The following is a 24,023-nucleotide window of genomic DNA, read 5'->3' as shown; positions in this document are numbered from 1 at the left end:
GCAATGATGCTCATGAAAGATAACTTCTTTCTTCCTCCACCTAAACCAGCCCACGAAACTATCGATGGCCGTTCTGACTTCCATGCGGATAAGACGCATGGCTTACCAGCCCAATACTATCCTCATCCTCCCGTGGCGCCGGCAGAGGATCATAATACCCACTGCTCTGGTTCCTGTACACGTTCGGTCGCATACCATAATCTACTCCATGATAAGTCGTAGCCGCTCCACCACCACCACCGCCGCCAGCGTTGCGACCCTCGTAATAATGGTGCTCGTCAACGGACGCAGCAGAGCCGCTTCTCGCTCGTCGTTCATACTGAGCCCTCGGCATCCCTCCCCCCGCCAAATCCAAGCTATCAAAGCTTTCACTCCTCCCTACCGCTGCATTCCCATTCCCCGCCGCGCCCCTATAACTCGTATCAACATGTCCATGCCCGTCATGTCCATACACCCCATGGGCATAATGATGCTGATGCGCCTGCGCCGGCGCTTCTAGGTCTCCTCCCATTCCCATCGTTGCTATTCCCTCCCGTTGTTCAACCACCACCTCAATCGACGAAGAATCACTACTCTTTTGTCTCCCCCTGGTGCTGGCGCCTCGCAGCGGGATCTGATTGTGGCCCAGAGGATGGCTATCCTTGTCAAGATGCAAGTAACTCACATCTCTCTCCCTCGTTTTGACGCCCACAAACAGCCACCGGATTCCTCTCCCAAAACCCTTGACAACATCCCAGATGTTGATGGCGTCCCAGAGAGCCAGGATGCCCAGCGGCCCTCCCTGTTTCTTGGCGCGGCCGTCAAAGTTCATACCCCGGTTGCTGTTACGCGGGGTGTAAGGGGCGTAGGGGAAGGCCCATAGATGTAGAATGGCGAAGCAGGCCATTTCGAAACATAGGAGTAGAGACGGGATGCCGACTTTGATGTCTGGATAGGCGAGGACCGAGTTGGGTTTTATCACGTGGATGGTTTCGGAGGTTCCGACTGAGATGGCGACGGATTGCCAGAAGGAGAGGAAGATGACGAGCTTGATGGCCAGCACTTTGAGGAATGGTTGCTGGGGAGATAATTGGGGGGTCGCGTGCAACTGGGCGTAGAATTGGATGAGGGCATACATGGCTATGGTGACGGCGATGGATTGGATTGCTACTATCTGTTTTTTGGGAGGAAAAGGGGGGCTGGTTAGTTGACAAGATCGGGGAATAAGGGGGTGAGTGTAAAAAATGGGAGTTGGCAGAAAAAGGGAACAGGAGAAGAGGAGGTGATGGAGAGGGGAAAGAGATGGACACACCCAAATATGCCCAAACATAGGCGAGTTGCTACTTTCGCAATACCGTCCATGATACTGGCTCAACACGGCGGCAACCGTCATAGCCACTCGCACGAAGCAGTAATGGTAAACGCCAATCCAGATAATGTTAAACCACGTCAACCCGCTCCTCGGCGTCCTCCAGGGACCCTTCCTGTGCCCACCGCAGCACTTGGCCATCCAGTTGATCGGCCATACCCAATCCTTGATGGGCTGCATCTCGCGAAAGTACTCCTTCTGCGAGTGCAAGTCCGGCGCGATGTAGTGACACATCAGACTGAAGAATGAGCTGATGGCAAAGGCCTCGTAACAGTCGCTTAGGACTTGGAAGTATATGGCGTGGTAGTAGAAGCGCAAGGACAAAAAGGAGGAGCAGGCGTAGATGGGCACCATGAATAGAATGCGAATGATCTGCTTTTGCTCGTTCGGGACGGTGTAGTTGGTCGCGTGTCGCATGATCAGGTAGAAGCTCATAGCTACGGCTACCACGACCGAGGCGGCAGCGATGATGAGGGCGAGGGAGTGGAAGGTTAGGGGACCGGCTATGGGACGTTCATCGCCGGGGTGGACTGTGAGGTTGATAGGTTAGTGACCTTTTCTGTCTATCTGGAAAAGGGTCCGGTAGAGGACTTACTTCGCATTTCCTCCAACGTGGTGTTGCAGAATAGGGAACCCATGATGGGCGATAGTCTGGCGCTGCCGTCGGCGCCAGTTGCAGTACTCTTCGTTTCTGATGGCCAAAAAGTCGTGGTTTAGAGGTAGAAATTGCTCGGTAGATTCGTAATATCGCAAGATAGTCGGATTTGTTGACCAGAGGAATTCAAATCGCAATCGTCTTGAATATCCTCCCAGAAAGGTCCGCTGAGTCCTTCTTCAAAGAATTCGTCCCATCAAACGTGTCGTATATCAGATGTTGCTCGCTTTATGCGTGTCAAGCTTGCCGGGCGCAATGTGACGATGTTCGTTGATGCCAAACTCCTGCACAATGTAGGTAAAAGCATGCGAGTAACGTTCCTCCCCTAACAAATCTCAACTCGTCCCGTCGAGTTCCTCCTTTGGAAAAGATCCAGCACTCAAATGAGCATCTGTGAATTGTGTGCGCAACTGTTGGGTGAAAAAAAGCGTGGAGGTGACGCACTACACCGCCGAATGGCGCAGCCGAAATTGAGCGTCGTCGGTTCGGAAGGGAGGGGCCGGAAAGTTCGTTGTTCGGCTCGCGCGAAAACAGACGCCTGAATACCTCAAAGGTAGCTGAAGAATCGGGCAGCGTTGAAAAGCTGGAATGTTTCGAATCACGTCGTCGTTCCGTTCTTCAACCGAGGCGGGAGAAGGTGAAGAGGAAAGGCAGTCGGGTCAAGAGAAGGATGGAAGGAACAAGTCAGGAACCGCTGCACATGACTTCTCCCTGTTTCGTCTCGTTCTTTCCGCTGCTTCTAGGTAAGGTAGTTGGCTTGGTAAAATCTCGTTTGTTTTCGCGGGGTGCTCCCGGAAGCCGGAAAGAGGCCGAAAAACACAACCAACAATCGATAAGGGAAGTTGGAAGAGGAAATTCGAAGAAAAAAGAAAGAAAGGAGGAAACAAAACGGAGACTGTGAAAGTGTGAGGAAGTGCAAGAAGTGAGGTGGGAGTGGAAAGTGTGTTTTGTCATTCTCGACCTCCCGTCCCACTAAACCCTGCGCCCGCCTTAGGTACCTTATCTAGCACCGTTATAGCCGTGGAACGCGAATCCCATGGCTTCCATCCTTTGGACCCATCTTTCGACCTGCTAGTAATTAGACTAAAGTCTACCATACGCTGTGACATCCTTCCTCCACAACGAACGAACCCGCACGGGAACGTTCGGGAAGCTTTCCTCCTGCAGTGAGATGGAAGTTGGGATATTCAAGAAGCGCGCTTATCACTTCCACGTCAACCATGTCCAACCATCCCGACCACCGAACATCCTCATTCGCGGCCTTCTTTCTCACACCCAAACCTAAACCTCAGATGAAACCCGTGTCAAAAAAAAAAAAATGTCCATCCACCCTTTCCCGTCCTCTGGCCGGGCTGCATGCAACCCCACACTGCCACAGGGCAGAAGCCAAACAGAAAGAAGCTTCCACTTGGCTGCTTGGTTGATCAGAAACAACCGAAGTGGGAGTGGGTGTGAACCCGGACTGTCAACTGACACCCCTAACCCGCCCCTGTAAGGGTCCATCTTGGCCCCCAGGGCCCCTGAAATTCCCCTTGCTGATCCCTGTCCCGCGTCCCTGAATTGCATCGCCAAGAAAACGCCTCAACTGCACAAAGGGTCGGGTTTCCTGGTTGAGAGAACTTGAGGCTCTCTCGGCGTCAACTACATATGACAACGGGACATTCTATCGAAGTTTAGCCCGAGGTCTCCAACCAACAAACAAACAAACAAACCAGTTTTGGACTGTATAGTATCAGCCCGCAAGAGGAAATCAGATCAGACGCAATATGGATAAATCATTTTCATTATAGACTCTACTGAGTAACCATCTTCGCTTCACTTCCTCTGTATCAAGCAAACCCAAACCCGCTAGCCATTTGTGACTTCGCTGTTGTTCTGCATATCCTTGTGGACCTTAATTCAGCAAAAGCACCAGCAGCACTTGACTCACTCCAGACACAACGTCCGCCATGGCATCAACATCAATCTGATCCCTTAGTCTCTGGAATAGACTGATGAACCGGTGCCGATGTCGTTCACCACCTTCACCATCTTCACAACATTCACCACCTTCACGACCCTGACCACCCTCGTCATCCCAATCACCTCTCACATCTTGCCCTTCCCAGTCTCCATAGGAATCCTATCGCAGAGGATGCTCCGACTGAGAAGTCCGCTCATAAAGGTCCAAAACCGTACTAACCCTGTTCGAAGTCTCCCGTGGTGGTAGTGGCGGTGGCGTCCCAGCAGGAGATCCTGATGACTGCCCGGTCGTAGAATTACCAAAAGGTAGTCCGCCTTGAGACTGTTGACCCTCCCTTTGTCTGTGAAATAGCCATTTGGTGAGCCGGTGCGGGCGTCGTTCACGGCCCTGACCAACCCCAGCACGCCTACGGTCACGGCGTTCCTGGTATTTATTCAACGGCCGCCGAAAAAACCTCCGAGTCCTCTCCCGAGCCCTGCGACGCTGCTCCCGGTGTCTGATTCTTTCCTTCCGCTCACACTCTCGAAAATTAATTTCGATTTGGTCTCGCCTTATAGCTGCGTCTCTGTACTGTGCCTCCTTATCTCTCTGCTCGGCCTCCTTGACTCTCTTCTTGGCCTCTTCCAATCTCTTCTTGGCCTCCTCCAGTGACCGTAACGTCTCAGATCGAGTCAGTGATGACTGACTAGTTACCATTTCGTGGGTTAATATTATGGGACGTGCAGGTATTTGACGTGCTTGTTCTCGAAGTGGTTGGCCCTGTGTCGGCTTCGTCACTTCGTCGCTTGATGATTCTGAAAGCGGAAAGATTTCGCGTGGTGAGTTGAGCGTCGGCCTTGTTGGATCGACCCTTGGCAACCCGGATGACGAACTATCAACTTCTTTCCTTTCTTGCCGAGCAGATTGAGATAAAGCAGCCCGAGATGAACCGGCCCCAGTCCAACCATCCCAAGAATCAGCCTGAGATGAGCGAGCCTGAGAGCCCAAAACCTCTTGATCTGTGACCCGACGATTTGGCAACAACTTCTTGACGGCCCGCGGAGAAGTTGATTCACGCCTAGGGACAGGCCAAGGATCGTGAGGGTGCGGAGGATCGGGCAAGACCAGTTCTTCTTTTTTGTTGCGCAACTTGTCGAACGGCTTGCGGATCATTTTCTTGATTCTGTCCCTGATTGAACGTTTCTTTGCCCCCTCAGGTGGCGGCTGTTCGTTACCCTCCGGAGCTGGTTCTTCACTCAACTGACGTTCTGGTCTAGTTGGTGGATCTCTCAACCGATGTCTCCCCATTCCTGCCTCGAATTGAGCGGTGTTTGGAAACATAACTGGTGATAGACCGCCCCTGAGTCCGCAAACAGCTCCATTTCTTTCCTCTGAAAACTTCTCCAGCAAACTCTTCGAGGCCTTTGAACGTTTGACCAACACATCGCTGTCTACCGCTGATACCCTTTTACTACAAGAAGACGCCTGTCCGACAAAGAAAAATGTCTTTCCAGTTCCGCTGCAGACCTCTTGAGTGAAGCACTCATCCGAAGTTCCCATCCGATAATGTCTTCTTAACATCTTCCGAGCTGAAAGCCTCTTCTAGTAGCTGTAGCCTCCTTTTTTATCATGTCCCTCGTCTTCGTCGCCTTCCACCACCCCATCCAGGCCGCCGCCACCTTGGTCCCCCCCGCCCGAGAACCAACCGCCAAAGACAAGCTTGACCAACAGTCTGTCCACACCACCCACCCGTCTAGGCACATATTCTCCCGCCTCTTTGATCTTTCCCTTGCCAGCTTCTTCCGACCTCCACCCCCTCTTCCTTTTCCGACCAGCTTGGACCGTATCAGGGACGTCGTCGACAAGGAGATAATCATCGGCTCCGTCATCCTCTTCTTCCTCTCCCTCCTCGAGACCGCTCGCACGGCCAGAGGCATCTGATGACGAGAAAGGCGATGTTTCGATCCTCTTGAGCTCCTGTACGACTTCCATGATGCCGTTCTTAACTTTGTTGGCAACCGTTTGGAGTTGTGCAGCAAGGTCACGCTCCTCCTTTTTCAGATCAACAAAGGCATCAACGACACCCACATCTTCCTCAAGATCGGTGGCTGCCCAGACTTGCTGTAAGCGATGCATTAACGCGACCAGGTGATCGATGTTGACGAGTAGTTCGTATAAAGGATCGGTAAAGGATTCGAGGGTAAGCAAAAGGCGTCTAAGTAAGGCGCGGAGGTAGACCCGATGAGCGGTAGCGAGGGTCTGGGGGTCACGGGGTTGGTGGTTAGGGTCATTAGAATTGGCAGGTGCAAGAGGAGGGTTGGCGGCGGTGTTAAGCCAAACATCGGACTCGTCGAGATCCCCCTCGGCATGAGACTCATCCTCATCCTCAATCATGTCAACGTCATCGTCGTCGTCATCATCGTCATAACCGCCCATGGAGACATCGCCATCCCAAGTCCTCTTTGAACCGAAGCTACGCTTGGATAGCCTCGAATCTCTCCCTCTTCTTCTGGTCAGACTTTTGCCGGTAGAAGCTCTGCTTCTCCTCCCATCAGTCCCATCCTTCTTCTTCTCATCAGAAGTCCTGTTGCAGCTGCCACCGTGCAGCCAGTCCTCAAAGCCCTCAGTCAGGCCCTCCACCACTTCGCCCTGAAAATATGCTTCCGTCTCGCCTAGGAAGAAAATGGCCGCGCTGGCGGTAGCCCACGCAGTGCGTAGTGTCTTCTCCCGCTTCCCAACTCGTTCTCTAAGCGCCTTGACACGCATTCTGCTCCTGCCTATGCGCGGAGGTGCCGGATGATGCCGTCTCAGACTAGTAATCTTCCACAGATCTGTCAACCGAAGATGTGCCCTGCGCAGCGATAAGAGATAGCTGTTGATAGCCGTGTATGTTTGGACATCTTGAGAACTGAGAAATAAGTCCAGTGGGGAGGGTATGTTCATTGTCAAGATGGTCGGGGCCGAGAACAGGAGGTTGCGGAACGGTGTCTTGGCAATCTTCAACGACCCGATTTCCTCAGCTACGGCGGCGGCTGTGGGCGTCATCGTTCTGGAAGAGTTGTCCGTGGCGGTCTTAGAGATGGTCAACCGGACATGATCCCTGGCAAGTTCCAACCCCTCGTCCTCCTCAGACTGAAATTCCCCTTGAAGAGCACCCATTGCTTGCCATACGCGGGTGAGCACGCCGGCCACTTCACCCTCCTTGACAACAACAATGCCGTGACTGCCACCCGCTGGAGCACCGCCACTATCGCGGGACTTTTCATAAGCAGACAAGTTTTCGGCTCGCCGCCATCGGCTGCGCATCTTCTCATCAGCTTGCTGGGTGAGTGCCATGGCAAATTCTCCGCGCCGAAGAAGGAAAAAGTCCCGAAGAAGCTGAAGATACTTCTCCACATCGCTGAGGGGGAGCAGTTGCGCCAGAGTGGTTCTTGAGAGGTATTGTCTGATCTCGGTAATGGTATTTGAAAAGGTTGCCGGGTCAATCGGATGCGAAATGGTCGAAAGCTTGGCAAGTTGCGTTGAGAGGTGATCCGTCCCCCTGAGACTGGAGTCCTCCACACTCTTGGCGCGGATCTGGCGCAATGACCTCCCGATGAAAAGCATAGAGGCTGCCGTAGATGGCGTCACGAACTTGGGAAGAAGCTCTTGCACACACAGGAACTGTTCTTCGCCATCATCATCCTCCTCCCTCCATACGAAGAAGTCATCAGCCCCGAAGTCTGGCAACCGCCCATACAACACCCACGCAGAGACTTGTTTCAGCCACGCTGTCTCGGCCACCTTGACCAGACTCTTGACCACTTCTTCAATATCTTTATATCCGGTCTGCATCAGCTCTCTCAGCCGGTTGATCACCATCGGGCCTGAATGCACTGGCGGCTCACGTCTCCTGGTCGACGAACTACTGTGCCCCTTGTGGGCAGGCCGATGAGTCAAGTCACGGGGTTGACTCCCTTCCCACTCCATCTGGTCGACATTCTCGGCATTCTCCTTCATCCCCTTCATCAACAGCTCTACAAAGCTCCATAGCCATTCCATGCGTCTGTTCCACTCGTCGAACTCGCCAACCACCGCCGTCAGCGGCACAATGTTGTAGGCGCCCACAAGTGCGGCATCCTTCTTTAGTATTGTCTCCTCCACTTGCAGCACCTTGCACTGAAAGGCAGCCAGGTGGTCATTCCGGATGGCGGTAGCGATAGCACGACATATTATGGAGGGGTGAGACGTGCTAATGCGAGCTGTATGAGAGAGCAGGTTGATGTGTAGTTGTGAAAGGCTGGCAAGCTTGGACAGGAGGGCGCGTTCGGGCGGGGTGAGGGCTGAGTTTAGCGGGGAGTCATTGGGGGTTGTGGAGGTGGCTGCGGCTTGTTGTAAGAGAGGTGAAGGGTGTCCTGAGAGGGACAGGAGAATTTCGTGGAGCATGGTGGCGGACTTGATGCTGATGTTGACTTTGACGTTAATGGTGGTGAGGGCGAGGCGGGTGGTGATGCTGAAAAGAGGGATGGCAGGGGTCTAAAGCGGTAGAGCGACAGCTGTTAGTATAAATGACGGTGAGATGTTGTTGATTGTAGAGGTACTACTCACGGTTTCTCAGCCAGGTACGGAGATTCGTCGTCGTCCTGCGACTGTGATTGCCGTCTGACAAAGGCTTGAAAGAGAAGTATGAGGGTCCCGAGGATCTCGAACCTGCAGCACATGAGGTGTGAGTGCCTGCGGCCTGAGCCAGTAGAATCGGCAGTCTATACTGCTGAACGTTGGTGCTGCAGCGGGGTGTCGATCATCCCAACTGTAGGGGCAGGGACGACAGCGTTGTCTTCACACTAAAAAGTCAAAGAGGTGCGTAAGTGGGGACAATGTGAAGTCAAGCGACAGTGAGAAGAGATCCAAAAATGGCAATCTCGAAGTTCGAAGAGATAAACGATGGTGAATGAATGCTCAGTATTAGAAGCTTGGTGGGGGCATTTTGTCTCCTTTCTGAACTGATTCAAGGTAAGTAGGGGATCAGAGCACTTTTGTACCCCGACCGACGGATTAACAGGTCGTGCCTGTTTGTCTGTAAGCTGTTGCCCGTGGAAGCCGCTGTTGACGTAGCAAGCGTAGACGGAAACCTCGATTGGACTGAGAGTTGGTCTAGGCCGATTTGCAGGGGGTCGCGATCCGAAGTCTGGACGCGTTGTTCGGTTGGAGAAACCAGAAACCACGAACAGGGGATGCCGCGGTCACATGACATCATGGCTCTTGAAGCTGCCCCGGTGATCCACTCATGGGAACCTTGAGGGGTAGATAAGAAGGATAGCTGCCGATAAGAATCCGATACTGGTTTCAATGTTTGTTAGCTCGAGACCTCTGGTCAACCTTCCTAGGCATTTACCCATTCTGATTGATCCCCTTCGTTCCATAACCAAAGCGTGATCATAGTTCAAATATGCCTTTCCAATCCGTAACTAGGCATTACATTTCGTCCTTGTGAGGTTTGGGACGGTTCTGGATAGATCCTGTCCTGCATACTAGAAGTACCAAGCTAATAGCAAGCCAGTCTTGAACTGTACGCTTCAACACAGAGTAGTCCATCGATGCAGTCGTCCAAACGTCTTTGAAATGAAGAAACAGGTATAACAGATGGTAGAAGGAAAGACCTAATCGAACATAACCGATGGTGCAACTATCCCTGCCTCATCAATCAACCCCATGTCTCAGACCTGCCGTTCATCCCAGCCGGCTGCTTTCCACTCCTAATGCCCCCCGGCGACCTCCTTCCGGCGCCGTTCATCGGATCGTGGTTCATTCCTCCCTCACCAGGACTCAACACTCCTCCATCACCTCCTCCGACCGTTACTACTCCTCCGTCTGCCGTCCGACCAACAACCATACCCTTCGCGACGCTCTTGAGAATCGCACGCCTCGAAACACCGGTAACATCAATATAGACTAGACCGACGTTTTTCACGCCACCACCAACGCTCCTCGATATCTCGCCAGCTTCCGGACCCCACTTGTGCGCAACCACCGTTGTCGCAGCCTCTGAAGTTGACGCAAGCAAGTGTCGGCCTGCCTGCTCCACGCCATCCATGACCGTCGAAAACGCCATGAAGCTCTTGTTCAGCAGTCCCGGTTTGTAGTTATCCATCGGCTGCCCATCCGGCCCGAAACCCCTGGTACCAGACTTTCTAGGCCCGCGACCGCCGAGGTTGGCGCCAAAATTCTGTGCAAACTTGCCAATCTGTCCTACAGTTTTGGCCGACAAAACAGCTGCGTTTCCGGTAAAGTGGCTGATACGGCGAATGTGTTCGCGGGTGGCTGGCTTGAATTTCATGGGTTCAGCAGCTGGTTGTGACCTTCTAGTGTAGTTATCGGCTTGGTTCTGCAGGAGCTTGGCAAGCATGTCGGAGCCGGTGATGATAAACCGCGAGGCGGCGGATGCATTCGAAACAAGAAAGGACTTCTTATAGGCAGGGTGAAGTTCGGCATCGAGTAATTCGGGCGAGGCGGGAGCAACGTTGATCCTTCCGTTGGGCGAAGTCGGGAGCGTAATCTCAACCGGGTCTGTTGGACATTAAAAGTTAGCCAAAAGCAATTTGGAGAGGATAGGACGTGGGATGAGAAAGCCAAGTACCGACCTTTTGATCCAGGTTTCAACATGCTATCTTCATGAACTTGGTAGCCCTCAGACAACTCGCCAATGACGCTACCGTCGTCCTCATCAATGAGCACGATTTGTCCTGGCGTGGGGTTGCTTCGGCTTCCCTGAGCATATGCCTCTCCAGGCCTATAGTCACCGGGGTTATATGCCGGCAAGTCCTCTGTTACCCCTCCCTTGGACCTTGGTGATGTGGTTGTGCCACCCTTTTCACCGCTGCTCTTGTTGGTCCTTTGGCTCATCGCCGGGGGTGGTGCGCGTTCAAGAAACGCAGTGCATTGCGCAAGGATCGTCTCAAAGGTGTCCACATCCTCCTGAATGCCCTTCCTGCTTTCGACCGAGGGGAACTCGATCCGTGTAAAAGCACCACTATCGGGTCCGAGATCCCATCTAGGAATCAGGTAGCTCGTAGGGGGTTGGTGGTAGATCTGAGTAGTCGCGGGAAGAGGAAGATCGAGCTCAGGCGGGAGGTGAAGGTGCAAGTAGAAGTCCTGCTCTGCGTTCTCTGTGCCGAGTGCCGGGTCCGCAAAGGCAGAGCTTGTTGGTACCATGAGCAAGGAGAGGGTTTGTGGCCCGGCGGGCGTTAAGGATTCCTCCTTGCCATTGGCAATGTGGTATGCTGATACGCCGTTGATGGCGTAGAGCAGCTTGGGGTCCTGTCGGGGGGTGGTCATGTTAGTTCCGGTTCAACGAGCGGACAGTGACTCGCGCCGTGAGGGTGGTTGTTTTGTGGTTGTTGGTGCTAGTGCTGTTGCTGTTGCTGGTCTGGCACTGATTTAAAGATGGCTGAATGATGGTCTTACGTTGTGACTCGATGCCATTCTCGAGTAGAACTGTAGGTCGTGTGGAAATCTGATTGCTTTTATTGCGTCGAGCTTGGAAAAGGTGACACGGGAACGGTTGGAGAAGTGTTGGATGGCTTGGAACAGGAAACGACGTAACCGTCTGTCGAGAGTCGGCGGGCAATGCGCTCGCTGCTTCCCTGGCCAGCTGATTGGTGCAGCTGCGGGGTACCCTGCTGTAAGTGTTAGGTATTATAGCACACCCTCCTGGTAATAACTCGTTCGATTGGCGGGCGCAAAGTCGTGATGCTCCGAGAAATGTCCAAGGGGAGTATGGGATGAATTACTTCTAGAACCACAAAGCGGCAGAGGTTTATGAGGTTTAAAAGAGATGGGATGAAATGCTCTAACTCCGGGATAGTATGAGTTCTTGAACAAGCGGGGCCAATGTTCTGTCCCGTGGGGATTTGAGTTCAAAATAGCAACAGCGTCACTTCTTTGCCCACCATCCTTCCGCGGTTCCTGGGCAAAGAGCTGGGGTTTGGTTGCCTCCAGGCGCTTACAGCTCTCTCCTGTGTGGAGCATGCAACAAGAGGCCTCTCGTGGATAAGCACTTGCGGCCGACGGGCCACTCCACTAACATCATTTTGCCTTTGTGCGTTTATGCCTTCCTGTTACCTACACTTTTGAAACTCTGTGGTTTTGCTCATTTGCCACGATAATAGAAGAAGGAAAGAACCCTTTGTGTGTGGCTCACATGTTGCCTGTTAATGCTGGCTGTGCATCGTCGAAAGGCAAATTGGAGGCATGTTGGGGACATCATGGACCGATGTCCCCGCGTTCCTTGGCATGGGCTACATGGGAAAGCTTATCGCCATTTGGGTCAGCGGATGGGGTTTGCCAAGCCTTCCGTCTGTTTGCCGTTGGACGTCGGCTGGAACTCAAAGTGCTTGTCACAGCCTTGTGTGGCTGTGGTTTACCTTGATGCTTACACCACTACCATTTATGTTGAAAGTGGCAAGAATGATGGAGATTGGGATCATGACTTATGGCTTTTGACTGCCCCTGGAGGATCAGAAATTTGACGAGTGTCCAGGTTGCCTGGCATTTCCACGAGAGTGCCCTGTCTCTCCAGTTGTCGTGCTCACTTCAGGATGCAGAGAGATCCAGGGTTAGGGTTGTCTCATGGCAACCTACAAGCCGCTTTTAAGCTCGATATGTAGTACTATGCCCAGTTGCAGCCTGAAACGCGAAATAAAGAAGGAAGCGGGAGAACGGAATCTCTTTTTTATGTCGTACAACCAGTTGTCTCGACAAGTGGTCCAAAGCCGGCCAAGAGTCGCTCTGTTTGCTGAGGAAACCACATCCTTTCTTCTCGTTATGAACCCCCAATGCACATCGTCCTGTTGTTGAAGTTGAAAGCCACTTACATGACTTGAATACGCACTGGACCAAGTATACATTCGTTTTCACCATCCATATCATAGCTGGTCTGCTGATGGAACAGGTCTTTGTGGCTGATCTCTGTTCTCTAACAACTTACATAGAGGAGGTTGAATACGGTGCCGGGGTCCATGATACACGACACGCAGCCGCATTAGACCTGGTCGATCATCAATCAGCCGAGTAACGGCGTACGAGTCTCGGAAGCCGACCGCCAAAGAGTAACGAAAGAGCCACTACGACCGAGTGGCTGCAACAATTTCCGTCCCGACCGCTACCAAACAACCACACAGGGTAACCAGATTGTCCACCGTTCAACGGCTTTGAAAAGAGGCTGCCGAGACCCGGTGTGGTTACTCGCAGAAAAAGCCCAATTGTTGCGGTTCGTGATCCGGCAGCTCGAGGACCCTGATGGTCTGTGTCAGGGTGTTGGGAAAGCTGGAGTGAGGACGGGAGCCGCCCAACCCCCGAAAAGATTCAGGTAGGTAGGTAAGGTGGTCAGTATCGAATGCTGTACGCAATGACCCTGCCATGAAGCGGATGAGATCATAAGGATCTCCAGCACCAGACCGAAGAGGAGATGGGTGGCATCGGGTATTTCTGCAAGCCAGCGTTCCTTGACACTGTTCAGAGGGTGTGGCGCTCAGTGTCAGGTCTCCTGAACACCCGTCTTTTCTCCAGAGAAGGCATGACTGGTGACCCATGGTGGCGGGATTGGGTGTGGTATATATGTTGGGGGTCAAATACTGTGCACGCGGTAGACTCGTCTAACTTGGTGACCAGTAGCATACTTGACGAATTTTGACAGATACCGGAAGTGTATACGCAGTTTTAATAATTGTTGATGATTTGCGCGGGGGACTAGGCAAGTGATGGCCGGACGGAATCCTATTCAACGGTTCTGCAGTCAACATGGCCCTAAATGCTGGCTGTCACGCTGCAGGAATGGTTTTTTAGAGTCGAGTTAAGCCAGGCGGACCCGACAGGCAGCCGGGAGAATGTGAATATGAGTTATGAGCAGTTGAGAACCTCACTCACACATCCAATGCATGAAGAACGCGATGCCGAAAATTGTGGTCCGGGTGATGCCGTTCTGGCCCGGTCTTGAAGCCTCTTTCGCCCGGTTCTTTTCTTTTTCCTCATCACAAGAGTCAAAACGGTATTTGGATATGCAAACATTGTGAATGCTACCCAGCAGAGATGGCTACTTACGCTCGCGGGGAACGACGGTAGAGTCAACTCAGGATCAAAAGCCCTCGAAGAGTGGAAAAATTCGTGATTGAGCTATGAGCGTTTCCAGAGAAAGTACTGTAAGAAGTATATAGAGGCAGTTAGGTTGCTATTTTGAGCCAGCAGCTCCTTTCTTGTGTTCAATAAGAGAGCAAATGAGAAATGAGAGGGAAGGTAAAGCAAGCTCAAGAAAGGAAACCGGCAAGAGTGAAACACTGCGTTGAGGAAACCGAGAACGAGGAGAAAGAAGCGCGGGAAGGAGCAAGGGTGGGCGTGGTTGTAACGAAGCTGAAGTTATCGGGGTAATCGGGAGAATCGGCCGTTATCGTGCTTATCGGGTGGAGATTTAGCGGGCTAGTGGAGATGCTGGCCTTATCCGATCCGAGGGCGGAGAGGGAAGGGTCCACTGGACTAACTGGACAAGGGTAATGAGGTCCAGGGCCCGCCGTTCGTGCCTGATCAACACTTCCCAGTCACTCAAGTGCCCCGACCAAGGTGTCCGTTTACGGTCTTATCCGTCATCACCAATGCCGCCCGGTCCGGTCTTTCATCTGAACTTTCCTCCGACATCACCTCCGAGGCCATCTTTCAACGTCCAGACTGTCAGCGAAGTATCACAACTTGGCTTTCATTCCAACTGCAGTCGGTATCATTTTCACTTTCAAGTTGATCACGACCTCGCCAGTCCATAGTACACATCTCCCCACGTACATGCACGGTACCCGGTGCATCATCACCTGTCACGGCAGGCCCTCGGCCAACAAGAATTCCAGTTGCGGAACCTTCAATTTTGTGTGCATCAGAAGAAACGCCAGCCGCCTTGGTCTACTTTAATGTATACACTCAAGTTCTTCAAGTCAACTGCTCGCTTGACCTGATCCTCTGTGTGGCCACCAGCTACCCGTGTACCTTGTCCCTTACCTTAATGGGTCAGCACACAACACCACCACCACCACCACCACCACCACCACCGTCAAAGGATATACTGCAGCTGTAAACTTCACAGTACGTTGCTTACGCAGGCCAAGGTACACGTTCTAACTTCTAACGCATCATCGGCCCCCCCCTCCCGCCTTCGACTTTGAACTTCCTTGTGCTTGGCTCCAATTGCAATAGCTACCTGGTATCATCGCGCTATTACATTGGCCTACAAGATACAGTCTTCTTCGTGCCAGTCCGTATCTCGCCTCGCATTTCAGTCCTTTTTTCACTTTGCTGTTTACGGTTTACGCGACAACGCTCAGGAGGTTGACGGCTAGTTGCATCCACGCTGGATGCTGTCATACATTGCGCAAACGCCCGCCTGCTTCTGTTCCCGTTGTTGCTCCCGTGCTCCGTCTGAGCCTTTGAGCTGGCCTACCTAGCCCAGTCTATCCAGACACCACCAGCTTACGAGGACGACCTTTTCCCCTGGGCCAGCCATCATCGCCGCCGCCGAGTCTACAACCATTGGCACCTTGACAACTCGCCTGCTGCTTATCCGAACCGTTACTACCAAGCCTTCTCATCCTGTCGTTCCGGACGCGAGCACCAACACTATCCTGCCGTGCCCGTTGTGTACTGCCCTGTCGTGTCGTGTCGTGTCATGCCCATACGCCTTCTGCCAAGCAACTCGACCTTTGATATTTGATTGCTCTATTAGCAAGCAAGACATCGACCCTCTCGCATTCGTTCCTGCATCAGGTCGCTACCGCCCCGCGCCTGCTTTAACCGGCGTCTGCATTGTGGAGTCGGCCCCGGCGACATCTTGCTTGCTTGCCGAGCTTGCCCGGCTTCTCTCCGCAGACTGCTCCTCGTTCGTGGGCTGTTCTGTGGGCATCTTGACTATCTTACTTCTGCTTTAGAGGGTCCCCTTGAGAGACCCAACCACCGGCACGATAGCGTCCCAACTTCGTATCCAGTCTATCCTCTCCCCTGCCGATCCACCGGACATTGATGAAACTTCGCCAACCGATTCTGCTCCAAAACGAAAGTATAAAGACGCCTTTGCCGTGCCGGTCTCCGGCGAACCGCCCTCCATACTTCCCGCCGAGTCGGCTATAGCACCCAGGTTTTATCCCCACGACCGGTTACCAAACATTCGCCAGCCGCTGCCTCATAGCTCACCGCTCGCTACCGGGGGTGGCGGGCTTCGCAGGCACGGCCAAACACCTGAGGATGCCAACAAGGTCTCGATGACCTCCGCGAGTATGGCGCCCACCCCCGAGAGCCCTGCGAGCCCTGGCAAGCCTGATCTGAAGAAGGGAGCCAAGCGCACCCCTTTGCGCTCAAGTATCGCCTGTCAACGCTGCCGAAAATCCAAAATCAAGTGCAACAACACGGGCGGTGATGCGCCTTGCGATACCTGCATTCGAAATGGCAAAGAATGCATCTACCCTGACGTGTTGCCCGCTCCCCCAAAGCGGGCCGAACCACCAGCTGGTGTGAAGTCGGAGCACGGTTCCGAGCGGAAGCGGCCGAGAAGAATTGATGATATTGCCAAGCTAGAAAGCGCTGTTCCGCCTGCCGCCTTTGCCGAAGAAGTTCTCACAGCTCCTTACCTTACCGAAAGTGTTTGGTCAGAGATATTTGATCTGTACAAACTTCACTTCGCCACCGAGCTGCCCTTCCTCCACTTGGCAACCCTCAAGGAGAAAATGGGAAACAGGTTCAGAGCCAAGCAGAGCGACATATCTCCAGAGATAAACCTCGTGCTTCTAGGAGTCTTGACCCTGACAGTACGCTTCAACCCCACGCTGGTGTCCTACGTCACAACACTCAGGACTGCTTCTACTGTATCGAGTGGTCCAAAGTCGCGCCAGCTGGGCGTCAGTAACGATGCCACGGCCGCCTCCGAGTTCTATGCCGATGTTCTCACAAAGGCTCTGGGTGGACTTAGAGCAAGCATGAACATGGCATCTGTTGAAAGGGTTCAGGCCTTCCTAATGCTAGGGTTGTACGAATGGGGGCAGGCGCGACCCAAGGTGGGCGGCATGGCGGCATGGATGTATGTCGGCATGGCCATTCGTATGGCTCAAGCTCTAGGTTTGGGCGACGGCGATAAAGAGGCCAGCAAGGCGTTCAGATCCAGACCTTTGGAGGGCTCCAAACTGTCCATGTCAAAATCGCAACTCATCATCGCCAAGGAAATCAGGCGTCGCACCATGTTTAGTTGTTTGATATTGGACCGTTTGTTGGGCTGTGGCAAGGGACGTGCATCGACAATACGCTCCGAGGACTTTCGGATCCAACTTCCCTGTTCTGAAATGTCGTTTGACCTATCCGAAGATGTCTATACCGGTTTTCTCAACCCTACGGCCCAAGAGATGGCGAGAGGCCCCATTTCTGACAGTGCCGATAGCGTCCTAAGTCGCTTCATCCGACTCGTTGATATTTGGGGCGAGATATCGAAATGGAGCTTTGCCGGTGGGCGCTTTACAGAACAACATGCTCCCTGGACCCGCGAAACAACATTCTTCCAGCTCCGGATGAAGCTCGAGACGTTCTATAGCGAACTACCCGAGCGGTTTTGCTGGTCGAGGAGCAACTATTACAAGCACGAGAACCACCATGCCAGCAGTGTCTACGTCTCGCTACACATGCTAGGTGCGGTGTGCAAAATCATGCTCCATCGCGAGTACATACCGTTCATTGCCATTCGATGCAAGAAGCCAGTTGGTCCTCTCGATGAGCCTACTTTTGCCGAGGGCGATGAGCCGCCGGGATTCTGGAACGAAAGCGCTGAAGAGATCTTCAAAGCCGCCAGAGACATTGTTGATCTTATCGATATTTCCCAACAGAAACTTCCCATGTCGACCCTCGTTTTGTTCGCAGTTTGGACAGCTGCCTTTGTCGGCATATATGCTGTTTACTTTCCGCACATCGATGCTGAACGCCACATGCTTACACCAGCGGAGGAGGATTCGAGGATCGAATTGGAAGAGATCAAGAAGGGGCCGACGGACTTGACGTACAAGACACTACAGCAAATGGGCAAATGGCTCAAGATGGCGGACACATACGTGCAATACTTTCACGATATGGTACGGTACTACGACACGGTAAAAAAGGACTACGAAACTGCAGCAAGGACAGCGGGCGGACCAGCCGGTGAGGCTAAAATCAACGTTCGCCTTCTTGGTGGCGGCTTAGAGGAGTGGAAACACCAAGGACTGAAGGTCGTCAACAATGGCGAAATCCTGGCGGTTGATGATGACCGACACTCTCGTGATAGCACGCTCGAACCAAGATCCAGGCAACAAGACAGCCATCATACGGACCACGCCAAAACCCCAAGGTCAACTTCACTCTCCTTCACGCCTATCAACACGACACATCACCACCACCAGCACCATCCGTCGGTGGATTCATCCCAAACGCCTGATGGTGAAAACATCTCTTGGCACCACCCACAATACCAGCGTCCCGTCACCGGCGGCATCCCCAGCACCAGCAGTCAACACCAGTCCCCGTCCCAATCATCCTTCGCAGCCCCAAGTCCGCAGTTGGGGATTATCAAGCAAGCATTAGGTCCGCCACCGCCACCACCGGGGCCTGCTGTCTCAGGCTCCGGTGCAGGAGCCTCGATATCAACATTGCCCAACATACCGATGTATAACTCTTCAAACGAGGTGATGCAGTATATCCAGGAAAACCAGAGTATACCCTGGAATCAGTTACCAGGCGGCGTCGACCACTTCGCGCACGGGACCGATAATTTCTGTTTTAGTGAGACGGGCAATGGGTTTTGGGGGTCGATGCCGGATGTCGTAGCTGCACATGATTATGTGCCGCAACCGATCGTTGGGGTGGGCGGAGAGCAGGGAGCTGGGTGGAGTGGGTGTATGTGAGGAAGCAAAAAAAAACAAAGGCTGAGTCTGTGGTGCTGTTCATTTCTCTCATCGTTGTCAGGCCCTGATATGGGTCAAGTTTGCATGTTGTTGGCATCCATTGCAGTGTCTTTCATGGTCTTTGTTTTTCATCTTGTTGGAGCTGGGCGATTAACGATATCCTACATGTGGGCCCGGTGTTAGGTGGTCACCTTGAACCATATACGGCATGTTTTTATTGTCCTTATTTTTGTGCTAGTTGTGTATGTGTTTCGATAATCATGTTGAACTTGGACGATGGTACGATGGGGTCTTTCTGGGACCAGTCTTAAAAGGGACGACAATATAAGATATCTTGACGCATTTTCCACCCGGGGTAACTGCGATGCTGGCCTTTTACGTCTACTTCTCCTTCGGTTGCCGAATATACCGATAACGTTAGATGCTAATGCGCATTTGGTGTAAGATGGAGTAATCGAAAGGCATGAACGAAGGGACCGGCCAGCCAAGCCTCCAAGGCAAGCGAAAACAAAGGTCCGGAGATGCTGTGTTTAGATTATACAAATTTGGTCGTTCCCTGGGCAAGCAGCGTTACCAACTCGGACAATCTGAAAAGGCCATAGAGTTGCAGGTCGCCTGGGCCGGCCGTCCACCAGCAAGTCTTCTATAACCTCTGCAAGTGTCATCCTCTTCCCCGTGCTATCGATCAACACCACCCCCTTTACCCCCAAGGCCGGAACTTCAGCAGCGTCTCTTCCACCTCGTCCCACACCAGGGTCAGCACTAACAGGTCTATGTCGTGAGGACAGACTATCTCCGCCTCCACCAACATTTTAACTCCCTCCTCTCCAAGGCCCAGTAGGGCATCTTCTCGTAGTATCCGGATCCTTTTGCACCGTGCACAGGGTCGGTTAGGTAGTTGCGGGCTTCTTGGCAGGCATGGAGCGCTGCTGGGGCGGGAGTGGACGTGAGAAGGAGCTTCGTGGACAGCTTCAAGTCCGAGTAGTGCATGGCAATGTCTCTTTTAGGTAGCTGTCTGACCTGTCCGACGTGGATGTTGATGACGCGTGGTGAGTAGACCGCCATTTCCCAGATGAATATGCGGAGCTCGTAGGGGAGGCGGGGGAAGAAGTGGAAGGTGGTGGTGGTCTCGCTAGAGCTGGAGCTGAAGCTAGGAAGAGCCATGATTATATGTTGCTGAATGGAGCTTGGAGGTTGTTTGAAAGACTCAATGAGTTGATGAGATTTCGAGGAAGGAAACAGAAAGATACGGTAGCAGAGATCGAGAATACTTGACTAGGTACAGCGGCTCAAGTCATACGTTCATGTTTAAAGACGGAACCTGGCGAATGGAAAAAAAAACTTCCCGACATCATACGATACTTATTTGTGTATGCCTGTTTGTGTACATGCACGCAACGGTTCATGAGTCGAAGCGATGTAAAGCAAAAAAAATTGGGGATAGGTACCCAAAGATGTCCAAGAAGTGTTCGACTCTGATCAAGACAAACACCGCCGCATCCCATCGTCCCCAGCCGGGATCGCAATAAGCCATCGGCTTAATTTGGGGATTGACCCTCGTGGAAAGTCTTGTGCTCTAGGAACCTAAGGTATCTGTTGCCAGTCATCCTCGTTTCCGTGGCTTCCTTCGTAGAAGATGCGCCTTCTTTCCTTTCGTGTGAGGTGTGGGGTGCAGGTGGCCGGACAGGCAGGCACACCCGACCCGACTGCAGCTGACTGCCGTCGGTCCTGACATCATCAACATGAGTGGACACTGTTCCTTACCGATCCAAAGAATCATTGCAGTGCGAGACGGAATGCATATAAACACCTGAAAATTTGAATTGAAACATTGGCGTTTTTTCGGGTTGGGGTATCTTCTCATAAAGAAACTGAACGGGGTATCTTCCTATTGCCAGCCAGCCAGCCAGCCTATCGATAGCCTCTCTGAAAAGTAGGCATCGCCTTCTTCAAAATCGGAACGTCATCATCCGTCCTGCTTGTGCTCCTGACCACGCCAAAGGGCGTCGACGTCGTCTGCAAGTGCATTCGTTGCGTCCCATTTCCCCCGTAGCTCCCGTAACCTCCGTGACCTTCGTGACCTCCGTGACCTCCATGCCCAAGCCCATGTCCATTCCCATTCCCGGTCTCAAGATCAACCTCACTACCAGGGCCGGGACTAGCGGTGGGACTCGGGGTCGCGCTATGTATAAAGTTCGTGTACTGCCCGGTCCGATACTCGTGTCCATTGATGGTCGTCAATGTCTGCGCACCCTTAAAGTCGTCGCCAGCAGTGTTGTTAGCAGGGCCGAGGCTGCTTCTCTTGACGCCAACCTGGATGGTTGACAAGACCACCGGTGGCGCCATCGTTTTGCCTTCGCTTATTGATTTTTGTCTCTGCCGTGCCTTCCTGTTCGCGACCATGTCCTGTAATGGCTTTGGTGCAAATTTGGTCCAGAGGTAGTCCCGAAAAGTCCGCGTTGTTCCGAAGACGATGAAGATGAGGAGACTGGCTGACACGCCGGGAACGAAGAGGGCAAAGTCGTCTTGGGCCCGGGCAGCACTGAGGTCGGGTTCGGGTGGGATATTTTCCTTGGTGTTGGTGTTGGTGGCGCGAAGTTGGAAGAAGATGACGACTAGTTCGAAGAGTCTGTGAATGTTGGAGATAAAGTGTTAACTTGGGACAGGATACTGGCGATAAACAAAAGGATTGGGTTAGAGACATACCCTAGCGCCACAAATGCGACAGTGAAGCGCACAGCAAGCCAACTGTCGTAGATGTTTCTGCGAGGTATGGTGGGTCTAGGACCAGAGGGCATGCTCCCATTACCCGAGTAGGGGTTGGTAGTCTGTGTCGAATTTTGGCCATAGCGAACATTCCACGACATCAGGACAGCCCTTGAGTGGATGTACTTGATGAGTATAGCGAGCAGAAGCAAGCTACCGATGGCAAAGCTTACTATCACTGTAGGGAAAAGGCATATTAGTACGGGCATATTGTTTCGGAGGACATCTGGAGCCGCGTACTGATAAAGTCGGCCAATACCATGTAGCCCAAGACACTGTTCTGAACAACATCGAGACGGAGGAGGTTCATCTGGACGACAGGCAGGAATATGGCGCTGGCCTTTGCCCACAAACTCCCCCTTAGGCGGTTGAGCTTGGAACTCCGAAGCTGGAGGATAGAGTTTGCCAATTCAACGGACCTGGTCTAGTCAGTCTCGTGATTCTCGATCACTTATGTCGAACGGACTCACCAGAAAACCACCAACATGGCATCCACATTGTATGAGTAGTACTCTGTTGCTGGTCAGAAACATGATGGGAAATGTTTTCAAAGAGAAGTAGACATACGGATATAAAAGAGAACGAGGTCCAAGCCTGTAGAAGCGCCGGTGACGTTTAACTCGGGCCTTCCAACGTTCGCTACCACGTTTTCATACTGCGATGTCTTGACATCGTTCCAATTGACTATGGTGTTGAATTGTTGCACAATGGATGCCAGTGTGCCCAACGACATGGAAAATGAGAGCATGGCCACATCTTGGTTATGTTAGAGGGAGTACTGCAGTGTGGTGAGAAGGGCAGAAGAATCACGACTTACAGCTTTTCCGCTCATGGTGAACCCACACCAGCCATAACAGAAGCAGGCTCAAAGACAGACAAAAGAAGCTGTAGACGAGCACACCAGCGGCAGGGCCGATGGCCTCGGAGGGGAGCTGGACGGCCATCTCATGGCACTGGGGTAGAGTTGTACATTTTACAATAAGATCTGAATCATGTAACTGGGGAAGCGCGATGTGCGAGACGGGGTGTTTAAAACGGCTTCCTGGTGGGCGAGACATAGGCCGAGAGTCCCCACAAGCTCAAGCTGGGTAGGATCTCGCCTCTGAAGCTAGTCTGATGCTACTCTGGCCCTGTTGACACAGACACACGACAGTAAGCATGGTGACCGATGTGGTGAAAGATGTAGCGCTTGATGTGAAAAAGTCTGGGGATGATGCATCCGATGGCGTCTGGGCCGTCCAAGCGCTCGCTTGGCACGACAGGTGATGTCGGTTAGAGAGTCCGAAGTCTGTCAAGTCGGCAGAGCCGGAGGAAGCCATGAGGAACTAGAGTAGGCTGAATGGTTCTAAGGGGTTTAGTTAATAGACGGTTTCAATCTGGCACTCGCTTGGGCGAAACCGATGCGGGCGAAGAACCTGCATAGCCTGTCCCATTCCATCTCTGGAGAAGATGTGTGCCTGTGTCGTCCATGGGGGGTTCGGAAGAGGCCAAATGAGACCCGATGGAACATGGGCATGTTACCCCCGTTGCTTCTAGCTTCAAAATAGTGAAGCATGCCCGACCCTCCCCGATGCCTTGCAGTGCCCTCTTTCATATGAAGTGTTGGAAAGTATAAGGTGAAACGGTGTCAAGCTCTTACTTGGCACCCACTCCAGCAGGATAACCGAACAACTCGCCGAAGCTAGCGGAGTGGCAGCATCTCGAGACATTTCAAGATTGACATTTCGCATTCTGGATTCCTAGCGAGAAGGATCCCATCCCGCTGCTGATTTCAGACCTCTGCAGGAACTGGGAGAGATCCAAAACGGGCGATCAACTCTGAGGCCATGGGTCGTCGAGTGCTGGGCGACTTGGCTTCCACCAGGATCATGACCGTCGACCAAACAGTGAGCCAGTCTGAGGGGTTCGACCGTTCGCTACCCAGCAAAAGAAAGGACCGTTTCCTTCGTATTGCATTGCAAGGACGCTATTGGCGACGATTGGGTAATGGTACTCTGCAACAGGACCTGGAGTTGGGTCACCTATTTCTTTTCAATAGCGCAGCCGGGATTCCACGTGGAGACTTGGAACAAAAAGGGGCAAGGTGAACTCGAGGTCAAAGCGCAAAAGTCTGATCATGATAAGCTCTCGGTGTTGAGGATTGCATTGTGGCTTGCATAAAAGGAAGAAGAGAAGGATGTCGAAGGGAAGCTGCAGAGGCCAGACAACTGTTCTTGGCCTCTTGAACTGGTGAGGATCTCCTTCTAAAGGCGGAAGGCAAAACCTGAGACGACCACGATGAAAGGATCGCTCTTCCCCCAGCACCACCACCTTTGGCCGTCGCCTTCCTTTCCAACTCGGCATGCGCGCTCCGAGTGTCGTGACAGAGCCATTTGTAACCGGCAGGAC

At 52.7% G+C, this 24,023-nt stretch overlaps 6 protein-coding genes across 6 annotated transcripts; 1 reads left to right on the top strand and 5 right to left on the bottom strand.

Moving 5' to 3' along the window:
• Positions 1-8: 8 nt before the first annotated feature.
• Positions 9-3,317, bottom strand: SMAC4_00749 (uncharacterized protein). The gene is made up of 3 exons (XM_003349812.2): positions 1,944-3,317; positions 1,292-1,878; positions 9-1,153 (listed from the first exon to the last, which is right to left on the bottom strand). Exons 1-3 carry the CDS (start codon positions 1,984-1,986, stop codon positions 59-61), a joined length of 1,725 nt encoding a protein of 574 aa, XP_003349860.1. The 5' UTR covers positions 1,987-3,317; the 3' UTR covers positions 9-58.
• A 2,230-nt stretch (positions 3,318-5,547) lies between these two features.
• Positions 5,548-8,645, bottom strand: SMAC4_00748 (uncharacterized protein; the record flags this gene model as incomplete). Its single annotated transcript, XM_003349811.1, has 3 exons — positions 5,548-5,997; positions 6,034-8,437; positions 8,533-8,645. The coding sequence occupies 3 exons, from the start codon at positions 8,643-8,645 to the stop codon at positions 5,548-5,550; spliced, it is 2,967 nt and encodes a 988-aa protein (XP_003349859.1).
• Positions 8,646-9,421: 776 nt separating this feature from the next.
• On the bottom strand, positions 9,422-11,632 carry SMAC4_00747 (uncharacterized protein). Its single transcript, XM_003349810.2, has 3 exons — positions 11,389-11,632; positions 10,566-11,241; positions 9,422-10,491 (listed from the first exon to the last, which is right to left on the bottom strand). Exons 1-3 carry the CDS (start codon positions 11,404-11,406, stop codon positions 9,629-9,631), a joined length of 1,557 nt encoding a protein of 518 aa, XP_003349858.1. The 5' UTR covers positions 11,407-11,632; the 3' UTR covers positions 9,422-9,628.
• Positions 11,633-14,567: 2,935 nt separating this feature from the next.
• SMAC4_00746 (uncharacterized protein) lies at positions 14,568-19,347 on the top strand (the record flags this gene model as incomplete). Its single annotated transcript, XM_003349809.2, has 3 exons — positions 14,568-14,651; positions 14,938-15,045; positions 15,885-19,347. The coding sequence occupies 3 exons, from the start codon at positions 14,568-14,570 to the stop codon at positions 18,867-18,869; spliced, it is 3,177 nt and encodes a 1,058-aa protein (XP_003349857.1). The 3' UTR covers positions 18,870-19,347.
• A 311-nt stretch (positions 19,348-19,658) lies between these two features.
• On the bottom strand, positions 19,659-20,033 carry SMAC4_00745 (uncharacterized protein; the record flags this gene model as incomplete). Its single annotated transcript, XM_003349808.1, has 1 exon — positions 19,659-20,033. The coding sequence occupies one exon, from the start codon at positions 20,031-20,033 to the stop codon at positions 19,659-19,661; it is 375 nt and encodes a 124-aa protein (XP_003349856.1).
• A 742-nt stretch (positions 20,034-20,775) lies between these two features.
• On the bottom strand, positions 20,776-22,642 carry SMAC4_00744 (uncharacterized protein). The gene is made up of 6 exons (XM_003349807.2): positions 22,453-22,642; positions 22,203-22,391; positions 22,106-22,148; positions 21,876-22,054; positions 21,576-21,813; positions 20,776-21,498 (listed from the first exon to the last, which is right to left on the bottom strand). Exons 1-6 carry the CDS (start codon positions 22,577-22,579, stop codon positions 20,781-20,783), a joined length of 1,494 nt encoding a protein of 497 aa, XP_003349855.1. The 5' UTR covers positions 22,580-22,642; the 3' UTR covers positions 20,776-20,780.
• Between the last annotated feature and the right edge of the window lie 1,381 nt (positions 22,643-24,023).

The sequence above is a fragment of the Sordaria macrospora genome, chromosome 3, assembly GCF_033870435.1.
Source record: "Sordaria macrospora chromosome 3, complete sequence".
NCBI classification, from domain to species: domain Eukaryota; kingdom Fungi; phylum Ascomycota; class Sordariomycetes; order Sordariales; family Sordariaceae; genus Sordaria; species Sordaria macrospora.
Note: the sequence above shows the minus strand (reverse complement) of the source record. Positions and strands in the feature narration are given on the sequence as shown.